General features: G+C 36.4%; 1 protein-coding gene across 1 annotated transcript; it reads left to right on the top strand.

The window, feature by feature from the left end:
- Positions 1 to 1,163: 1,163 nt before the first annotated feature.
- Positions 1,164 to 19,048, top strand: LOC121425190 (rRNA N6-adenosine-methyltransferase ZCCHC4-like). Its single transcript, XM_041621193.1, has 11 exons — positions 1,164 to 1,383; positions 4,231 to 4,438; positions 5,604 to 5,787; positions 6,415 to 6,506; positions 10,080 to 10,152; positions 11,028 to 11,244; positions 11,833 to 11,930; positions 13,964 to 14,088; positions 15,217 to 15,344; positions 16,329 to 16,467; positions 16,920 to 19,048. The coding sequence occupies exons 1-11, from the start codon at positions 1,293 to 1,295 to the stop codon at positions 17,515 to 17,517; spliced, it is 1,953 nt and encodes a 650-aa protein (XP_041477127.1). The 5' UTR covers positions 1,164 to 1,292; the 3' UTR covers positions 17,518 to 19,048.
- The last annotated feature ends 2,234 nt before the right edge of the window (positions 19,049 to 21,282 follow it).

Raw genomic sequence — 21,282 nt, 5'->3', positions numbered from 1 at the left:
AATTGTTAGTTGATAACCTTTTTTATTTTTAATTGCTTGTCAATTTTGTTTCCTGCGTCCCCCCTAAATTCTGCTGGACTCCCCTTAAAATGTCTCTTGTCCCCCCCCTAAAATTTTAGGTAGACCCCCCTAATTTTTTGGCTTCCGCCGCCAATGGATAACGCTATGATCCGATGTGAATACAGTTATGAAAAAGTTTTGCTTACAAAAGATAGTGATATGCAAATGAGAGATCGAGAGTCGATGATGTCCTTCAATCTCTCATTATTTCTTTTGTCTGTTATTGTTCAAATTACACAATAGTAATTTCATTTTTTTTTGTACAGATTTTACATTATACCAACTTGATTTAAGCCTGTTCAACTCCACATGTTTAGGGAGGGGCTTTTGTTTCACAGTATGCGGAGAAAATTAGAATTGTTCTTATACTTCGTATAATAAAATTAAAAAATCAAATATCGCCATAGGACCTTGGTGGTTGTGGAATTGTGATTTTTAATTCCACTGTATTGCTTTGCAGTAGAATAAAACAACATTCCTATGTGAATTTTGTGCTAAAAAATAAAATCACCCCCGTTGCAAGGCTTTATTTTGATGACACCTCCACAATCTGAATTTTATTGTAGAATATATATATATATATATATATATATATATATATATATATATATATATATATATATATATTTGCCTTACGTAGTAACTTTTGTTGAATTTTGGAATGAAGAAGAATAAATGCTATCAATCGCAAACAATATGAAAGGGGGCATCTGCTCCATAATTGTGCACCAGGGTCCAGGGTTATACAAACTAGGATTTAAAAATAAACATGTTTTGTTGGACTTTTATCGATATGATTGGGAAAACTGAGTAATTTTTTTCGACTCTGCATTTAGAGCAGTGAGAGAACACATACTATGTGTCGCCCTCTGCAGTAGCAGTATATTTTTGCCACACATTTTATGTAATTTGGTCAGATTACTACATTTGCTTGTAAAAGGTATAGGCCTGCTTTTATTTTTTTAACAAGACATGCCTTTAACCCAGGCCTGACCCCTTCTCCTTCTTCATTTGGGTTTTCTTTTCTTTTTGACGGAAGTTGTTTGCGTGTTCACAGACACTGTACCATATTTTTTTTCAAAGTTTTCAAATGTGTACCAGCGATAGCTGCGCGCTTGAACTGTTGACTCCGAAGTTGACTCTCTCTTTTAAATGGGTCTTTTTGCATGATAACCCTCGTAATAGTACGCCAGATAAAGTGAGGAATATCATTCGAACTATATAAGGAGGACATGATGTGTGCCGTAGTATCGCCGAGTTATTGTGGAGTAGATGTGTGCGTAGATGAAGATGTGTTGAATAATGCACCTCACTGCCCCCACGGTAAGTTCGAATTCCCCCCCCCGTACCTTCGGCGCGGCGGCCATGCCCCTGCCGCTGGCCTGGCCTTGGCCTTGTCGCCGCGGGTTACACTTCGTAATTCCGAAGGGTCTTTATTCCGAAACACGTAAATTGCCTACATGTATACCTCGATGTTCGTTAATCCGAAAACGAAAAAGGGTTCGTTAATCCGAACATTTGTGGCGTTATTCCGACGGTTCGTTATTCCGAAGGTTCGATAATCCGAAAACGAAATAAGGTTCGTTGTTCCGAAGGTTCGATAATCCGAAAACGAAATAGGGTTCGTTGTTCCGAAGGTTCGTTAATCCGAAAACGAAATAAGGTTCGTTTTTCCGAAGGTTCGATAATCCGAAAACGAAATAAGGTTCGTTAATCCGAAAACAAAATAAGGTTCGTTAATCCGAAAACGAAATAAGGTTCGTTAATCCGAAAACGAAATAAGGTTCGTTAATCCGAAAACGAAATAAGGTTCGTTAATCCGAAAAATGAAAACCGGGAAAGCAGAGGCAAGGGGGGGGTGGACACTTGCCGTTCAATTGTTATGAGGATGGGAAGGCAAGGGCGGCCAAACGAATTTTCGTTTGGGGGTAAAGCCAAAAAGGGAAACTCATACGTCAAAATGGGCACTTTGGTGATATTTTCACCTTAAGATTATCAAAAAAAACTTTTTTGAAATGACTTCTTATTATGGCAAAATGTATATTTAGCCTTTATTTTTCGGGAGAGAGTGAAAAATTTAAAGTACATGAACCTGTGGCTATGTGTTGGAATTTGAATAGACTGAGTAAGATATCAATTTCATTTATTTAAAATAATTTATATGCAATCCAAGTGCACCTCATAGTCACAATCACACACAAACACCCACACTCGTGATTCTAACCATGAAAAAAAACTTAATTTTTTTTCTAAATTTATTATTTGATCTGAATTCTCTCTTTCTCCATCTCTCCCTCTCTCCTTTATGTTTGTTTTTTTCATTGATTTTATTTAGATTTTTTTTGGGGGGTTCATTTTTCATGGTTCATTAAAGATAAAAAAATAAATAAGCCCATGTGTGTGTGGTTGTAAAGGGGATGTGGGTTGAGGGTGTCAAAACACACTTCAACATTTAAATCTATTTCTTAAATGTTTTGATAAGCCAATAAAGTCTTGGGGCCTCGATTGGCTCAAATCTGAAGTGTGTGAAGCTGAAGGCGACTCTGGTGGGATCACTGTTGATTATTGTAAGGCCTGTAGGGCATTCCCCCACCACCGGGAGCTAAAATTAATGTTCTGAGCTGTTAGGCATCACAGTGAGTCTTGTAATGTCAAAAGGTAATTGCTGATATGCGATAAAAAAAAGTAGCCCCATGAATTAGAAAATAGCCCCAAGATATTCAGTGGTAGCCCCAATGTAAAAAAAAAGTAGCCCCTAAAAAAAAAAATTTATTCCTACCCTGGTAAGGTTACTCTCATAGTCATACGAAGCCAGGGATCCTATCTCATAGACCAACACAGAGGAAGCCAAAACTTGAAACTTTCAACCCCGAGATTTCTACTTTCCTTGTAAAATATCTAGACCTATCATGTAGGGCCTACATGGGATAAAACTTCATTTCTAACATTTCTACGCTCTCGTTATTTTTAAAGAAGAATTCATCAAAACAAGTGAGAAAAATATCATGAATAGACGGAAGAGACTTGCCCGATGTTTACGCCGCCATCTTGTTTTCTATTGTTTCGACTGAACTCGTCTGCGCCCTCTCCTAACCCGGTGCATTATACAGTGTACCTTACGGCCCTGCTCTGTATCACATCCAGATCCAAAACAAAGAAAACCCTCAGGCTGAGATGATCAGATCTAAAGAGTGAGAGAGACTCTGACAGTCTCTGAGAACAAATTATTCTTTGTTTTATGATTACTTTGGGCTTGGGTCTTGACAGCAAATAATAATGTGAGAAGCGAAGTCCTTGTCAAAATCATCCTCTTTATAGTCATAAAAAATCAGTGTTGAAAGCTTTTGTTTTTATTTAAAAAGAAACATTTTCCAGTTCCACAGTCTGAGACAAAACAAATTTGAAGAAAACAAAACTGAATAAACCAAGGCAGTGTTACTGCTTAATTTGCCTAATTTTACCTTGTTTTAGCTAGCATCACCTCACTCTGCTGTTAGTCAACTGTGCAAACCCTTCACTCGAGTTACTGTAAGGGTCTGAATTGCAGCCTACTCATGCCTTGTGTACTGGGTGTTGTGGTGTGCGCCTGTAATCCAAGCTATGTTAGGAAGTTACAAATTAATGCAGAGGTTCGGATGGTGACGTTATAGGTCGGTCCCAGACGCAAATAATCATATCTGATTGATACACGTCTGACAAAACTCAAATGCACACACACACACACACTGAAGGCCTGAGTTGAAACAGCAAGTTTTGCATGTGCTAGTCTTCGCGTGGAGACTCACTTGTTGATAAAAGTTTCACTCAGGGTCTGTGCCTGCAGACTACTCTGCTGTATACGACTCTAGATAGATCTACCACCTCATCATCAACTCAGCAAAGTATGATTAGAGCTGGATCTTTTGCTGTGTATTAACTATGCTGTGCTGACCTACACAAAGGTATAAATCAGTGCTTGTTTGTATCAATTGCACGTCATATTTTTTTTTTACTTAATGGCACTAGATATTATACAATGCTTTCAATCATAATTTGCCCAGTTATTAAGGTCAAGGCATTACAAGTACATGTAGGTATTTTTTACATTTCATTGAATGAAATTGACACAGCCATGTATTTGTAATGATTAATTGGTTTGGAAAAAATTAAAATATCAATATCTGTTGACAGGACCAACTCTTCTGTTTGAGCGATTCACACCAGGAAAGGACACAAGCCAACGTTACTATGCCTGCTCAGCCTGTCGGGATAGGAAGGATTGTGGATTCTTTCAGCTCCACACCAATGCTGAGATCATCTCGGACTTCAAGAAACAGATGAGAGAAGAGTACAACCGCTCCAGACAACCCTGGAAGCGACAGGAAGATTTCTACCAGAGGTTGGTGAAAGGGCAGATGACTTTGACATTTTATTCAGATAGCAGTCATTTTCTTGCAGAGAGCACTATAATCACAATCAATTTCTGACAATTTAAGATGTTAAATCTCAAACTTAAAAAATGTCTCTTGAAGCTGTGGGTAAAGTTTGAAAATGCATTGGATGATTTCAAGGTCCAATGGTCAATAAACTTTCTGCTTTAATTCTTTTTAGGAGCGGTATCATCACTAAGTGCAGTCACTATCTTCACAGACAGTTTTAATGGGAGTAAAAAAATCTAAACGTCAAGTTTTCTGTTGGAGCTTTTTGTGTAGACCTTAGATTTAAAGCATGATAAAAATACCCCAGAAATTAAACTCTGAGTGGAGTCGTGTTGTTGGAGTTAACATTTTTTATCTTCAATTTAGGTCATTAAGAACCGAGTATACAGGTTTTAAATAAATCAATTCAGCAACTAAAGAAAATAACTCTTAATAAAATTACAGGTAATTAGACTGAAAAGGCAATAAGAAGACATAAGTTTACATAACACTGATGAAACTGATAATGAATAGTGAACTAAGTATTGGAGTGAAAACAATTAATTGTAGGAAATTAAAGATAAAAAATTTGAACTCCAACAACATAACTCTAATCACAGGTTTTTATTTATGTCCAATAAAATTAATTTTACAGGTTTCCCGGGATCATCCTTCCCAACCACTCTTTAATTCTCTTCACTGGCTTCCTTTTAAACAGAGAATTACGTTCAAATCACTCTTGATTATCTACAAAACACTGAATAAACAGGCTCGACAGTATTTAATTAACTGCTTGAATCTTTATACACCAACTTGAGCTCTTAGGTCGGCTAGTGATCACCTTCGCCTCACATATTCATTAACTCGTACATTAGCTGGTGACAGAACTTTTACGGTGTCGGCTTCAAAATCCCGGAACGACCTGCCACTAATAATTAGACAGTCTCTCCATCATTAGCAATTTTTAAAAAGTCATTAAAAACTCATCTCTTTCGTCTTTATAGTTTTTTAAAAATATTGTAATATTGTAAGCGTTTTTGGCCTAATGGGAAAAGTGCAGTACAAATAATAAGTAATGATATAATAATGATAAATTTATACCTATGTGAATAGACATCAATTAAGTTGATTTCACACCTCTTTCAGATTCATCACAACAGAGAGTCTTGATGAGAATGAGAGAATGTTCTGCTATGATTGTCAGCTGCTTGTTCTACCAGATGAACTGCCGACTCACAGAAAACATCGCACCAAGAAGGGCATCACCCAGACAGACTTAGCAAGACCCAGCTACCTGATGGAAGCCATTGAAAACAATAAAACTAATGCTGTAAGTCTTCATAAAGAGAGAGTTTTTTTACAATGATATGATAAGAACAATTAAAGTAAATTAAAATTTATGCTTTGGCATAAAATAAACGCACACAAGTTTACATTCACAGACACAGAAGCTTGCTCCCAAGCTCTGCATCATGCTAAAGAAAAATTATTATTGTGGGGTTTTTTTTGGTTGGTAAAGCCTTTCCTTTCTAATATTGAACTTTTTGTGCACAGCATGTGTCAGGTCTCTGATGCCCTGAAAACAAGCAAGTCTGCCCAAGTCAAATAGGCAAACACTGATTTTATTAGCTAAATGACCACTAAACCCCTCCTCTGCTGTTATTACGCTCCATATTTGCAAGTAAATTTTCATATTTATTTTTTTGAGCCCAGTTGATTTGATGCAATCCATTGATTGTGACATTGATGTTTTTCTTTTAATGATAGTATTTACATTCTTTATCCACATATGATAATACAACAAAGTGGTTTCTTTTGCTGTCCTTTGGCAACAAAATTTACACTTCCCTATGCATTCTCGGTTGCTGTAAACCAAATCCATTCCATCATAGGCATTTTTTTACCAGTGTATTTTCTGAAGGATTTGATAATTATTGCTTAATGTTTCTCTTTGCAGCAATACCTATTTTCAACCAAATCAGTGAAATTCCTCGTCCAGACACTAAGAATTCTTGGCTTTAAGAGGGTACTTTGTGTTGGTGTTCCAAGGTAAGAATTTTCAGTAATTTCCAGTGATCTGGCATTTTAAAGACCCTATGGGAAGCCAAAAAGGAAGAGAAAAAATTTGAACACTTTAAAAAACACTCTAAAAAGTACAGCTCTTCACTTTTATATTAATTCTTTAAATTAAGCCTGAGTCATATCGATTATTTTGAAAACCGGTGTTCGACAGCTCTAATTCGATCGAACATCGATGCATCGAATATTGAAGGCGGGGAAAATTTAGTCTTTTGTTTTTGCGTCGATGCGATGCGCTTTGCATATGCACTACGCACTGATGGTATGCGCTGGCGTTGGCCGGGTGAGCGTTGCACAAGCAGATGACAGCAAAGTTCGTTTGTATTTTCCATGATCACAAAACACACAAAAAAAGGCCGGGGACCAAAGCAGAATTCTTCCCAAAATATCTTCAACAATGATATTTGCAGATGACAACATATAAGTTTAAAATGAAACAATAATAAAGACATGAATCATGCAGAGTCGATCCGAATGATTTTCGGTCAACTAGCATTCGCAGTCCAGCCCCGTCCGCAGCTCCGTACACTCACTCTCCCGAAACGACAGGCATGCTTGACGTCAGTGCCAGCAAACAAGTGCAATCAACGGGAGAGCGCTGTAACTTGCCTGAGATTGTGTAGTTGGATCCAAAATGAGCTCCAAATAAATTTATGGGAATAAATACGTAATTTTCTCTGGATGGTCATTTGAATTGCTATTCAATGCTGATATAACGATTGTGAGGAAAGATTGTGGAATATGAGTTATGACAATGTTCGAGAATTAATCCTGATAATGTCAATCCAGTTTTTTAGACGCAATTGAGCATGCGATCAAAATAAATACGAATGTTTCGAATCGAGCCCTAAATTCATCTAAATTATTACGATTTAACAGGATTTTATGGTCATACTAAGAATATTGACGATGTCAGCAAAGTATGTTATGTTCATATGGAAGAATTAATACTTCCCGGATTATTTCTATTGTTATTCCATCTCTGGACGTCTCCTCCAAGCTCTGAGAAAGTAAGCACAATGCGCATGCGTGTTCGATGACGTATGACATATTTTCCCATTCATGAAATTAGAGCCCAAAGTTGGGCACAAACTAGCTTCAAATTGATGGGAAAAAAAATCAAACGCAATTTTTTCTGTTTTGTCATGTAAAATGTTATTATATGGTGATATTACGAACTTGAACAGAGTTTTTGCATGTAGACAATGTTCGAGAATCAATCCTGATGTGATGATTATTTTTTTAGACAAGTGCACTAGCTCGATCGTCATGAGATGTCCGCCATTGAAAATTGAAACGAAATACAAACGTTTCACATCAAGCTCTAAATTCATATTAATGATTATCATATGCAAATTATTGTTAAATATTACGATTAAATAATGTTCTATGGTCATGATATTAATATTGTTCATGAAAGCAAGATTTATTTTATGTTGATCGCGTCAATTTCCGGCCATTTTCTGGTTTGATTAAAGAACAGTACTGCGCATGCACGATCGATGGCCATGACTTCCATTCATGAATTCATCGTGCATAAATTATCTCGGCACGAGCAGACGAGTAAGACTCGAACTATGATCGAAATAAACTTCAAATTAATGGTGAATAGCATCATAATTACTCAATCAGTTTCATTTTGGGGGCAATAGAAATCAAGTAAGTAGTAGTAGTAAAGTTGGACATTACTGATATTTTGATGATTGTGTAAACCAAACGAATCGGCCGGCCGACGTATTTTTTTAATTTTTTTTCGATGCACCGATTTTGCAAAATCTGCACCGGTGTTCGATGACATCGATCGAACACCGATTTTAAAATCGATTCGACTCAGGCTTACTTTAGATATCCTTGCTTTGCTCATATTGGACTATAGGTGTTACTCAATGCTAAAAAAATATCAGCTGACCTGCAAATAAGTTTTTGAACGAAATTCTCAGTTTGTAATTAAAGAAAATTTAAGAAGCTTATTTTGTTTCATTCTACTTATCTTTCACTGATGTATAGTTGATATGTTGTTTAACCACTGCGAATGCATCAGTAGTAAAATGGCAAGACCCTCAGATTCAAATGAAAAAATATAATATTTTGAGAAATAGGCATGCACCAGTCAGGCAATTATTTTCAGGTCCAGCTATCTTGACATGTTACATGCAGCCATCTTTTCATTTAATAAGATCTTTCTGATTTTTATCACAGATATATACTTTGCACTTCATAATTAGAAATCTCATCGTCCTGCCAGCAAATTTGTGTCATAGTTGCTAATGAAACTAACTTCAAAGAATTTCAATTTAAAGAGAAATGCCAGTAGTTGCAGTAAACACTGATTTTATGAGAAAGTCTGTCAAACCAGGCTTTATTGTCAGTATATCATCGAGGATCTACATCTGGTACAGTTACATAAACTGAACTTTGTGAAATCTTGAAATCTGCACTGAAAATGTTCACACTGAAGATCACCAACACAGATAGGCACACGTGGGACAGTGTATTATTATTGCTGGAATCAAGACCCGACGGAAGTGACCGAATCCGCGCTTATTTTGCTTATTTCTCAGCAATTACACAAATTCTTCCAGAATCCTTTGGCACTTATTTTTTATTCATACAAACAGACACTTGTGTGGTCATTATATTAGATTCTGTAAAAATTCATTTTCAGATCGTTACCAAAACTGGAATTTATCTTTAATTCTTGTCTGTTGAGTGTGCTATGATTTATTTTCTTCAAACAACTCAATGACAATTCTATATGCAATTTCTCGGAACATATTTTGATTATAGAGGTATTTGTGTGATATGATGCATCTAATCTGCCCCCTATACAACTTTAATGGGCAAATTCACAAAGGTGATTTTTAAACCACTGGTTGAACCCATGGTTTATGCAGATTTCCTGTTTAACTTGAGTTTATCTATTGCGTATATTAAACAATGGCCGATACTGATGCGCGCCTTTGTCGCTGTGTGCCAAATTGACGCCTGTTGCCATGGTCAAGTATGCTATTTTATTCATTAATTCGAAACAGTGACTCATAAGTAAAAAATAGCATTTAGAGCCATGGTAAAAGGCATCAATTTGGTGCACTGTGACAAAAGCGTGCATCAGTATTTGACACCTAAAGTATTTGCTGTAAATAAGTGAAATTTATGCAGGAAATCTGCATAAACCATGGCTTCAACTGATAGTTTTAATAACCACCTTTGGGAATTCGGGCCTAATTGGTTATACAAGGTAGAATTTCCCGGGTTTTTTTGGGGGGGTGGGGGGTAACAATGAAAACACCATATGCCCTGATCCTTTATTGCTTTTGTTTAATTATGTATTTTACATTTTATCACTATTACTGGATTTATAGAAATTCTTTGTTTCTTCATCATGGATTGATTCTAATTCTACTGCATTTATCTCTCCTTATTTAGTTTTTTTTATGTTTTTTTTCACCAGATACACATATAGTCATCTTGATGGGTGGTACTTGAATAATATTTGATGGTTTATAAATGAACCCTCTATTTTGACGTGTTATCATCTTCTAGGTTGCATGAAGTCATCACTCAGAATAGTTCTTCTGGTTTGGAGAGTCTACTACTTGATATTGATCATAGATTTGTAAGTATATGCCCTTACTACATACTGTATGTGTCGAGAACACTTGCTTGAAACCAGGGCCCCATGACACTAAGATTAGCGATTATTTGCTACATGAAGTGGCCTATCAAGACCATTGTTGCATGCACTTTTTGCTCAGTAAACTGACCAGGAACCAATCAGAATTTTTCTTTCAAATTGAATTTTGTGTTACGGGCCCAGCCTTAAGACCATGTTGTAAGATTACAGACCCTAAAAGAAAGGAAACACTTCTTATGGCTCAGAAAGTCCAGCACAGATTCCATCCTCATCACTTACGTTAACCCATGCGAGGTGCCAGTCAGTAGACCTTGCAATATTTTGTTAGAAAGGGAAAGTAGAGTGATTTTATATGTGTGAGTGTAGAAAATCTACTTAAATTGTACAATATGATATTATTGGTTAGGTTGTGACAGCAAGTCTCCATTCATTACTTCAAATCTGATAACCATGTTTTCTAGTCTCAAGCAGACAACAAAAAGGGAGCACACAATTTTCCTTACTCAATACAGGAACATCCTGGGATGGATCTATGAATTCACATAAATATTATAAAAAAATATATATAGAAACAGCAGCAGCTAATATATCACATGCATGGTTACAGAAAATATACTTTGGATGCCCTATGCTATGACAAAAGTTCACAGGTATTACCTGATTTTAAAAAACATTATTGGCCAATGACATTGCAGAAGTCATGATCACTATAATATATAAAAATTATTGACTGTCAATTCCATTTGAAATGTATATTTTACAATGATAATTGAATCAATTTTATACATGTTTAATAAGTTTTTCATATATCATTGATCTTTATACACTTCCTTTTTTCAAATCTCTTACGTGTCCAGGGTCAATTTTACCCACCCTCTCAGTTTTGCCGATACAACATGTTCAACCATTACTTCCTGGATGGTCCAACAAGTCAGGAGAGATGCAGGGAGTTCCTTCGAAGGGACGACGGTGAAGGTGTCGTCATGGTAACGGATCCACCCTTTGGAGGCATGGTGGATGCTCTGGCATCCGGGGTGAGGTGGATCATGGAAATGTGGAGGTCAAATGTTACACGTAGGTTCTAATAGATTCTTGCAAGTTCAATACAATGGACACTGCTGAGTTATTAAACCTGGAAGAATAATGTAGTTAACGTAATGTCACTTGAAAGATCTTGAACTCCTTTTTAGACATGTAATTCATCTAGATCTATTCATGACCACTATAAAAAAGTGGATGGTTTCTTTTATGGCTTGGTGAAAATGTGTAACTGCCGTTTAGACTACTTCTTAAAGCAAAACTCTGTTGTCATTTTGTGAACCATTTGACAGTATGGAGGAGAAAGTCTTTCCCCCAAATCCTGCTGAAAATTTGCACATTTAAAATCTGTCTATCTATGAAATGTCCCTCTAGCTCCTACCGACTGAAGGCAAAGCATTCTTTATTTCATTGTAATAGGACCCTGCCGTGAAGGCACTAAGCATCTTCTGCAGATGAATTTCTGTATTCCTCATTATTTTTTCTCTAAAGAAATGTGATGATTAGCAATGAAAAAAGGATTATGGAATTTCTAAGAGAAAAACAGTAATGTAGCTATATGTAAGGATGGTTTTAAGTGTCTCGATAAACTGTTGTGTTTGTTTTAATCTCTTTGTTTAATAGATGTTGGACGAGCTCTACCCGTAATGTGGATATTTCCCTATTTCTTGGAACACAGGATCAAAGAGAGCATTGAAGGATTAAAAATGCTTGATTATAAGGTGAATCATCCATGAATTCCTTTTTCCTTCTGAATCTAGTATCGTTGTCGATAACGTCTTTATCACTTGTCTTGTCAATAATCGCTTGTTTTTTGCCACTTAGAGATGATATCAATACTGCTCAGAACAATGTCCAAAAAGCCCCCAAATTATCAATAAAACTTCTTCCACCCTAAGGCATTTTTGGTACAGTGGCAGATACAAATTTTGACCAACGCGAGTATGTGACATTGCTATAATGGCTAGAAAAATTCGTACTGATTATTTTGTCGATAGTTATCGATATCGATAAGATATTTTAGCACAATATCGACAAAATTTTCTTAACGATAATAGCCCTATCTAGTATACATAAATATATACCCTTTCCATGCATGATGCTCACTGGGCTTTTGAAAAGTATACCCTCTTTCCTTGACTTTGACAATATTGATATCCTTTTCGCATTGCCTGATTGTATGAACTAACCCTTTTTACTTGCCTTACCAAGCAAGCTTGCAAGTTGTAATGGCAGTGCCACCCACCCCCCCCCCCCCACCCTTGTGTGTGTGTATTTGAGTTTTGTCAGACGTGTATCAATCAGATATGATTATTTACGTCTGGGACCGACCTTAAACGTCACCATCCGAAAGACGTGACCAGGGCTCGAACCTCTGCATCAATTTGTAACTTCCCCACAGCTTGGATTACAGGCGCACGCCACAACGCCCAGTTTTCACATGAGTGACCTTGTACCAAGACCCCAGGGTAGGAATTGATATTTTTATATCGTGAGCCATAGACAAATGCACGTACGATTCTGGGCTCCCGACCGCTACGCGGCCGAGAGCCCTCTGGGTTAGCTAACAGTATGCAAGTACCACACTCAAGTGCACGGCGTCCTCCTAAATTTTTTTTTAGACTGAGCCTTGTTTGATGATTTATTGTCTGATATTTACCCCTCTTCAAGAAAGAAATTAAAAAGTTATAATTCACAACTATAAGCGAAGTGATTTTGGATTATTAAGGCTCCGTTTTGACAAGCAAAGACAGCGACTGTGAGGATAAAAGACTCGCACATCGTATGTGCTGTGAACAGGGATTTATTTCCTGAGCAATTCGAATTACTATATCACAGAATTGTGATATCCCAAATGGGAAATGTGTGCATTAGATATTGCACATGGTGAAGTATGGAAAAACCATGGTATTGAAAAAGAGACGCACTTGGCAATTTGAAACTGTGCTTATCGTAAATTGAAAGTTACTTGATTTTAGCTTTCCAGATATTTAAATTTATACATGTACGATATGGCTTCGCTGCTTATCCATCTCGCACTCCGACTCGACGATGTCGATAAGCAGAGCTGTCACAATCACCAGCTGATCGCTTACAATTCTGTGCATGCCTAGTACACATACCGTAAGATGCATGTGGTCTCGTTACCAGCTGTGCAGTCTAATCGTGCACGCGTACATATACATAAGCCATGCGGCAAGTGCGTCAACAATTCTTAAAAAGCCTGTGCTAAAGACTATGCGTACTCCGCATCCCATATTGCATTGCGCGTTTATTTACAGTCGCGAAGCTTCCGGTGTTACGGAAGGCTCGGATATTGCATCGACCGTTCAACTTAAAGCTGGCAAGGGCGATATAAAAGATGCGCTTGCTCCGCCGCCGGAGAACGTAATTGTGTGAAGTAGTTTTTTACATTGTCGATGGTATTTTATTGGGGCGACTCTAAAATAAATAGTCGCCCCAAAGCATTGGGTTTTGAGAATTTTTAGGGGCAATTTTCGCTGTCATGGGGGCAAAATCGCCCGTCACCTCCGTGTAATTCCGACGCTGCAAGACCCACATACATGTACAAGACGCAAGTGTTTGTATCAACAAAATGTTTAATACCTGTGTTTGTAATTTATTGTAAAGATAATATATATTGTCATATTCATTCCACCGAACAAAGTTTCTTTGCATGTATATTCAAAGCATCACCTCTTTCATTAAACAATATCTTTAATCCTTTTAACCATGTTTGATATCATATTTACAGGTGGATTACGATAACCATCCTCTGTTTAAAGGAGGACCGGACGCCAAAAAGAAAGGATCACCAGTCAGGATCTTTACGAACCTTGATCCAGCTAAAATAGAATTACCAACATCTGAAGGATACAGGTGGGACTGAGCTTGATGATCTGGGCATCAATCTTAATTCAGTCAGATTTTATCTTGTATTTTAATTATTAAATACCACTGAGTTCTAGGATGCTAGAATATATGATAAGATACATGTAGTTCATAGTTCATTGGTTATGTCTTGGTCTGGTGGTTCCAATTCTCGTCTTTCAAACAGAGGGTAGAAAGTCTGATAAATGGGCAGGGGGGGGGATTAACATGTATTACATGTATATCTTGAACATGTAAGAATGTGAAATTACCACTTGCGCTGCCTTAAAAATCAATACCAGGGGCCCGTAACAAAGCTTTGAAGTGATCATGGAACATTTTTCTACGATTGATTCCATTGACTACAATGTACAATCGATCATGAAAATCAAGCGTATGATAAATTGCTAACCTTTGTGTTACAGGACCCAGATGTGGTAACAATCTGAAATGGGCTAGAGTAGAATTGAATAAAATGATCATCCAAGTGAATAAAAGTATGTGCCCAAATGAGAAAATGTGTTTTTTGCTAAAAAAAATTGAGCAAATGAAACGTGGCCTTCCAGTCAGATTTAGGGTCATTTAATAATCAATAATACAGAGCTGCCAAGTAGTACTGATTTTCAGTATTTAGTACTGAAAAATGAGAAGAATACTGATGGTTTCATGCAAAATACTGATTTCTCAAGTTTCAGTTTTATGTGTTGTCCTATGGTATTTCTTCGAAAATACTGATTTCCTCGCCAATATACTGTTTTTCAGATTTAAAAATACTGAAATGTTCTTGTTCAGGTTGGCAGCTCTGATAATAATGCTCTTTCCAATATTTGCCTATCTGCTTAGGATTTTCAATGTGATCATTTATCAGCTGGGATTCAAGATTTCATCCTGGGGGATGTTTCTTGAAAGTTGTCAGCACTGACTAAATTGTGAAATCCTTGGTTTTGATGGGCTGTGAGGCACTTGCCTCTGACTGTTACTATGGTAGCTATCGGAGAAAACCAACTTGTGAGTGCCGACAACTTTCATGAAACACTCCCCAGATCTAGATCTTCTCTCGTATAGTGACAATATTGATTCTAGAGAGTTTCTGCAACTACATGAGTTGTTATGTTCAATCTATCTATTCTCTTTCAGATTCTGTAAGGAATGCCACCGGTACGTAGCTGCTGAAAATGTTCACTGTTCCAAGTGTCAAGAGTGCCCTTCTAAAAATGGTACCACATATGTCCACTGTGAGATCTGCAACAAATGTGTCAAACCATGTGAGTATTCAATACTTTCAATATTAAAATAATACCATAGAACATCTGAATTGAGTTCTTGAAAAGAACTAGCTAGAGCCAGGTAATCAAATTCTGTTCAGGTGTGTTTTCTCAATTTCTATCAAAATTTACATTTTCATCTTTTATTGAACCCATTTTATTCTACATTCATTAGTTGATTGGTTGACATAAGGAGGGATGAGTCATTGCATATTTTTTTTATTCAAAACTGTTTAACAAATCTGCTTGGAAAATAAAAGGTAACAGAATGTCACATGAAAAGCCCTTAAAATGTCAAACCTCTCAAAATCCTTATCACACAGCTTATGCATGAATATATAGATTGGAATGAGAAATGTCTTAACAAAATTCAGAATAAGCTTGGATTATTAAAACATTTAATCCATGTATGAACCACTTCACCTCTGAGTAGAGGTGCTATGAAATGTCCATTTCATGTTGGAATGCAGTACCATCGGTATCGCGATGAAAATCGGCATGTGCGTTACCCATGGCATAAACTAAAAAATGCAAGATCAGATTTTTTGTAAAATCTCATTGCTAAATTATTGTGCTAATTTACGCATAAAATAAGAAAATTTTTCTAATTTTATAATAAGGCCCTTAAATTTCTATATATTTGTTCACAGACTCTTTATAGGATTATGGGCAAATGTAGTTTTTTAAAAATCAATATTATGATTATTTTCTAGTATTATAGCGTTTTCTTAATTTCTTATGCATTCATTTGCTGTTTGACTTTAATGTTTTTATTGTTTTTATTTGTTGGAAAATGTCAGAGACTTTATTCTGACCATAATCAAGTTGATATTAGTTGAGTTTAATCAGTAAAGGGATAAATAATGGCACATTTATAAATTTTGGCTAAAAACACTATTAGCATTGGAATTGTACACAAATTCACGTCTTATTAGGGTTAATTAATTGTATTAAATCTACCATATTTCATATCCTTTACAACAGCTTTCAGCCACTGTACCAAGTGCAACATGTGTGAGCTGCCAACTCATAACTGTGAAAAGGTCCAAGGTGGTTGCCACGTGTGTGGGGCACTAGACCATAAGAGGAAAGATTGCCCCAAGAGAGTATCATCAAAGAAAAGGTATGATTTATTGGTGAAATGTGACAGCTTAGCTCAAATCTAACAATAGTTCTGCCAAAATGAATTTCAAGATTTCTGTCCAGTTTTTGAAAAGCAGCCCCAACATAGCTAGTTGATATCAATTAGGTTTTTAACCCTTGTAATTACCTGATTTAGTGGACAGAAAATTTATAAATATATTCAGTGTAAGGAGAAACCGGTGCTTGGGGTTTGATGAAGATTTCCACAAAAATATAAATCATTACAAATGTATACAAAATAGAATATAACAGAAAAAATAACAGTCAGAAGTAAACATGAAACGAAGAAATCTCAGATGCATGGACACTCTCAGCAGGAAGTAAATGGTCTAAAAAATCACTTCTGCGAGTTTTGTTTGTGGTATTTCTGAACTTTATTTGAGTAGTTAATCTTATTTAATATGTGTGAGATCACATTTGATCTTGTGACAGGTCATATGAGGAGGCTGTGAGCAGTGATGCCAGCAAGCTGTTAACCTGGCCAAAGCGTAAGAAAAAGGCTTCTGCACTGTCCTCAGTTCTCCGTCAATTCAGACCCGTAGAAGAACAGGCTTTTGGGACACCACAGGCAGCAGCTCTTCTGAACACCAGCAAAAACCCAGATGAGACTGTAGTCCGGTCTCCAGGATCGTTAGGAAGCCCATGTCTCAGTACTACACGATCATCTATACTGCAGTCGACACCCATTGTACAAAACACCATAAGCTCTGGTGATACTGGTGGAAGGACAGTTCAACCTAATGGTTCTTTCAAGGAATCGCCATGTCTGTCCAGAGTTGATGGTAATGACAACATCCTTGAAGGGTCCATCAATGGATCAGGTTATAGCACAGGGAGCAGTGTGGATGGGAGCCCTCATAGTTTAAGAATGGGACAGTCTATGCCAAGCCTGAGTGGTATCGGATTAAAGGAGATGAGGAAAGAAAAGGTTGGTGGAAAGCAAATGTCCAAGCTGAAGAATAAAAAGAAGAAGCTGATGGAGAGGATTGAGAAGATGCGTATGAAAAGAAAGATTAGATTAAAACTGTAAATCTAAGATATATTTCATCAATGATTTGATATGAAAGCAATTATCACTGCCTCCATCTACAACTAAGCAGGTGCCTGCTTTGTATGGAACTTACAGATAGCGTAACGTTGCAATCATGGTACATGTAACTACCATAGTCACTGCTATTGTAATATGGCTCAGCAGCTTATGGAATCAAGGTTCCAAGGTAGTGGCAAAGTTACTTTAATCGTAGGTTTACAGGAAATGGGGCCCTTGACAGACCAATATTTTTTGCTACTGTGTTGACAATTCTGTTAAATATTGAATAAAAATTGATTATTACATTAAAGCTATTGCAAATCATTACAGAAATGTAACTAATCACAAATATTGTATTAATTTGTGTTGCATGGTCCTGAAGCCTACTAATTTAGCAATGAAAATAGCAAGTTGGTACACAGCTGTTAATGATTAATTCGTCAAACAAGTATATGCAACCCTATTTCCAAATGATATATTTTTTCGGAAAGGGAAGGTATAGTATCTGTAAACGCCAGCAAGGAATTTTATTTGATTTCTGAAAAGTACATATTACACCATATGCTTCAGACCTTTACATTCTGCATTCCATCTTGTATTCTAGAAATACAAAGCCAAGGGGACATTACCCCTCTGACATTGTTGAAACTTTTAGGTAAGATTTCATTATATACCATTCTGTTGCAAAATTTTACAGCTTTCAGTGTTCAAATAGTTTCTGCAATTCCAGAAGTAGTGATTTTGTGTAATTACATGTAACTTATCTATGTGTGGTTGGAATGGAAGTAGCATTTTTTAATGGATTTATGTATTCATTATCTGTTTGAAATATGTAGTCCTATGATACAGAAGTGAAAATACGATGTGTGAACATTTAGATTACCAAAGTCATCGATTAAAAGCTTTATAGTGCAAAAAAGTATTTATAACACATAAGATATTTGTGTAGCCATAGTGTATGATGTATGAGAGCAAAGGATAAGTGCCATATAAATTATATCAATCAATTTCAAGTCAAGTGTTGAACTCCTGCCTCAAATTAGTGTTTTGGAGTTAATTCACAGTATGAAAAAATCTTTTGACCACCCAAATTTGTTTTGGTAGAAAGTTAATACTATTTGTTGCTATTTCACACAGACAAAGTTAAGTGTTACTTAAGTCATGCTAGCACATTTGATATCTCGTCATGTTGATGCAAGAAAGCCCGTAGCAAAACATTTCTGTGCACCGCATCAGTACAGATATGCACTTACATTGTGCAATATTCGTGTGGCTTAGGGTGCTTTCGCACGCATGCATTGCATGAAATTGTGGTGTTAAAGGCGTTCTTGCACCGACACGACAATCTAATACCTAATCTCATCGATGAATGCAAGGTACCATGGATAATCTGATGATGATGATCTAACCAATGTGGTGATGTGTTTTAGTCACATATGTCTCTGAAACGATGCCCAGGGGACCGTTTCATCAACATTTTTGTCTGACAAGTTTTCAGACCTAACATCTTTCCTTGATTCTGATTGGCTGAGAGGCACTGTTACTATGGTAACTGTCGGATAAAATGGGACTTGCCGGATAAAACATTCGACAAGTCCTTTCATGAAGCGCTCCCCTGGTTTAAGTTTTAAGAAATAATAACTGGATTCACATAATTTTTAAATGTCAGGAGCCTGCTGTAAATGAATTAGAAAAAAAAAGCAGACTTAGTTTGAAAATCAGTATTTTACACTTTGCGGTATGTCAGAAATGTTGTATAAAAACATGTTTTAAATTGTTCCATGATATTTTGCTCTGGTAAAATTGCTCCGATGGAAAATTTGCACGTTAACCCTAAAATGGCCGGGGGGGGGGGTTCGCAGTTCCGAAATTGCCAAAACATTTTGTAAGTGCATGTCAGACCAAAAATTGTTCCAAAATGTGATTTTGTGTACAAAGTCAATGCAAATTGAGTTTTCTCATCATATTCATATTTTTACTTTGAACAGGTGAAATAAATTGATTTTAGCATAATTATGCTTCAAGAAGGTTGTGCAATAAATCTGGAGAAAAAAAACATAGAAAAACAAAAGGTTGAAAAACAAAGAAAAACCAAGGTTGAAAAACAGAGAAATACATAAGAAATTGATTTCCAAAACAAAGGTTTTTTTTCGATTGCAGTTGTTAAGAATGCTACAAAGAATATTTTTACAAAAAATTAGCATTGTAAGAGCTTTATTTAGTGAATTAGAGAAAAAAGTATGATTTATGAATAAATTAGCATAATTAATTCATATAAAATAAAATCTCATTTTGGAAAATTTTACCATACAGCCTTGTAGATTACATCGCACACTACCAGCATGCAAATTTTTGCGGCACTTGCGCGATCGGCAGTTGAGATCTCGGAGCAAATGTCGCAGGAGCAAATGTCGTGCCACTGTCTTGATTATATAGGATGAAGGCTGAATGGTTGGTAATTCTGCCAGCTAATGTATAATACAAAAAAAATAAGGTAGTGTCGTGAAATGTTTACTATTCACCATTAATCATATTGCATTATTTTTGGGAGCTTAGAACAGTAGCTTGTAACTTGCCAATGATGTTATGCCATTGATTTATGTTCTCTACATATCTATTGGTAAAATACCTACTGAAATGACAAATTGACCATCGCTTCAGTACATGTATATTTTGAGTGCTCCTTCTTGCTTTCATGGAAACAATAATATTTGCATTTATGCTTCTTTATCTTTTGAATTTAAATGTTGGAGAAACAGTAAAAGAAATATCCAGCTTTTGCGTTGAAAGATGTATGCTGTATGAAATCATGCTCATGATTTTTTTTTATTAATATCAGGGTGAGGGAGAAGTGTTCATAATCTGCAGGGTTGATAATGGTGTTTTGTATAATTACGTTTCTGTCAATTGGGATACATATTTATGAATTGGCATAAGAGCGAAGTTGACTCAGTCGGTAAAGTGTCTGCCCGTAGAACCAATGATCGTGGGGTCAAGTCCACCCCGGGCGGATGTCTGAAGCCAGTGCATTGTGTGTAAATGTCTCTCCCCTGTTTCATAGATGCAGGCTATGTTACAGTGGAGGCCCCATGTAGAGGAGAGTCACCACCTTTGCACGTTAAGAACTCGCTGCACTATTCGACTAAGAGTAGGGGGAAACACCTGCATTCCCCCCGATCAGTTATATCAGGAGAGACCTCCGGGTCACAGTTCTGTGTGCACGCCCTTCTAGGGGACCCAGATTGGCTGGCTCCTCCAAAAATGCGACTTTGAATGTCTTTGACAGATACATGGCGCTATGCCTAATGCTGTGCATCATCATCATCAATAGCATATATAATAATCATGTGCTCTAAATAGAATGCAGTTAAAAATATTGTTTTTATATGACATCCTGAAATTAAGTACAAATATGTTTTGAAATGTTTTAAGGTGTTGATTATGCAAAGAGAATATGTTACCTGTGGGTATAAAGCAATGTAATTTTCAGAGTAGCTGCGTAAAATGTTCGATTGTAAAAAACATGCAATTTACCAAATTGATCATGAAACATGGTTGTCACTGGATATGAAATTATTTATGGTTAATAGCACTGTTTTTTTTCTCATATGTAGTATGTCTGGTGCAATTTCAAATGTGATGACAAATACTTGTTATTTTCCAGCATGAAATGTGTATAATTACAAAGTTTTGATTAAGTTTAATTTTTTTATAAGTTACAAAGTGTATTTTTGATTCACACTCACTCAAAATGTAATTGTTAAA

This window comes from Lytechinus variegatus, chromosome 12, assembly GCF_018143015.1.
Source record: "Lytechinus variegatus isolate NC3 chromosome 12, Lvar_3.0, whole genome shotgun sequence".
Taxonomy (NCBI): domain Eukaryota; kingdom Metazoa; phylum Echinodermata; class Echinoidea; order Temnopleuroida; family Toxopneustidae; genus Lytechinus; species Lytechinus variegatus.
This window is presented reverse-complemented; position numbering and strand designations above follow the sequence as displayed.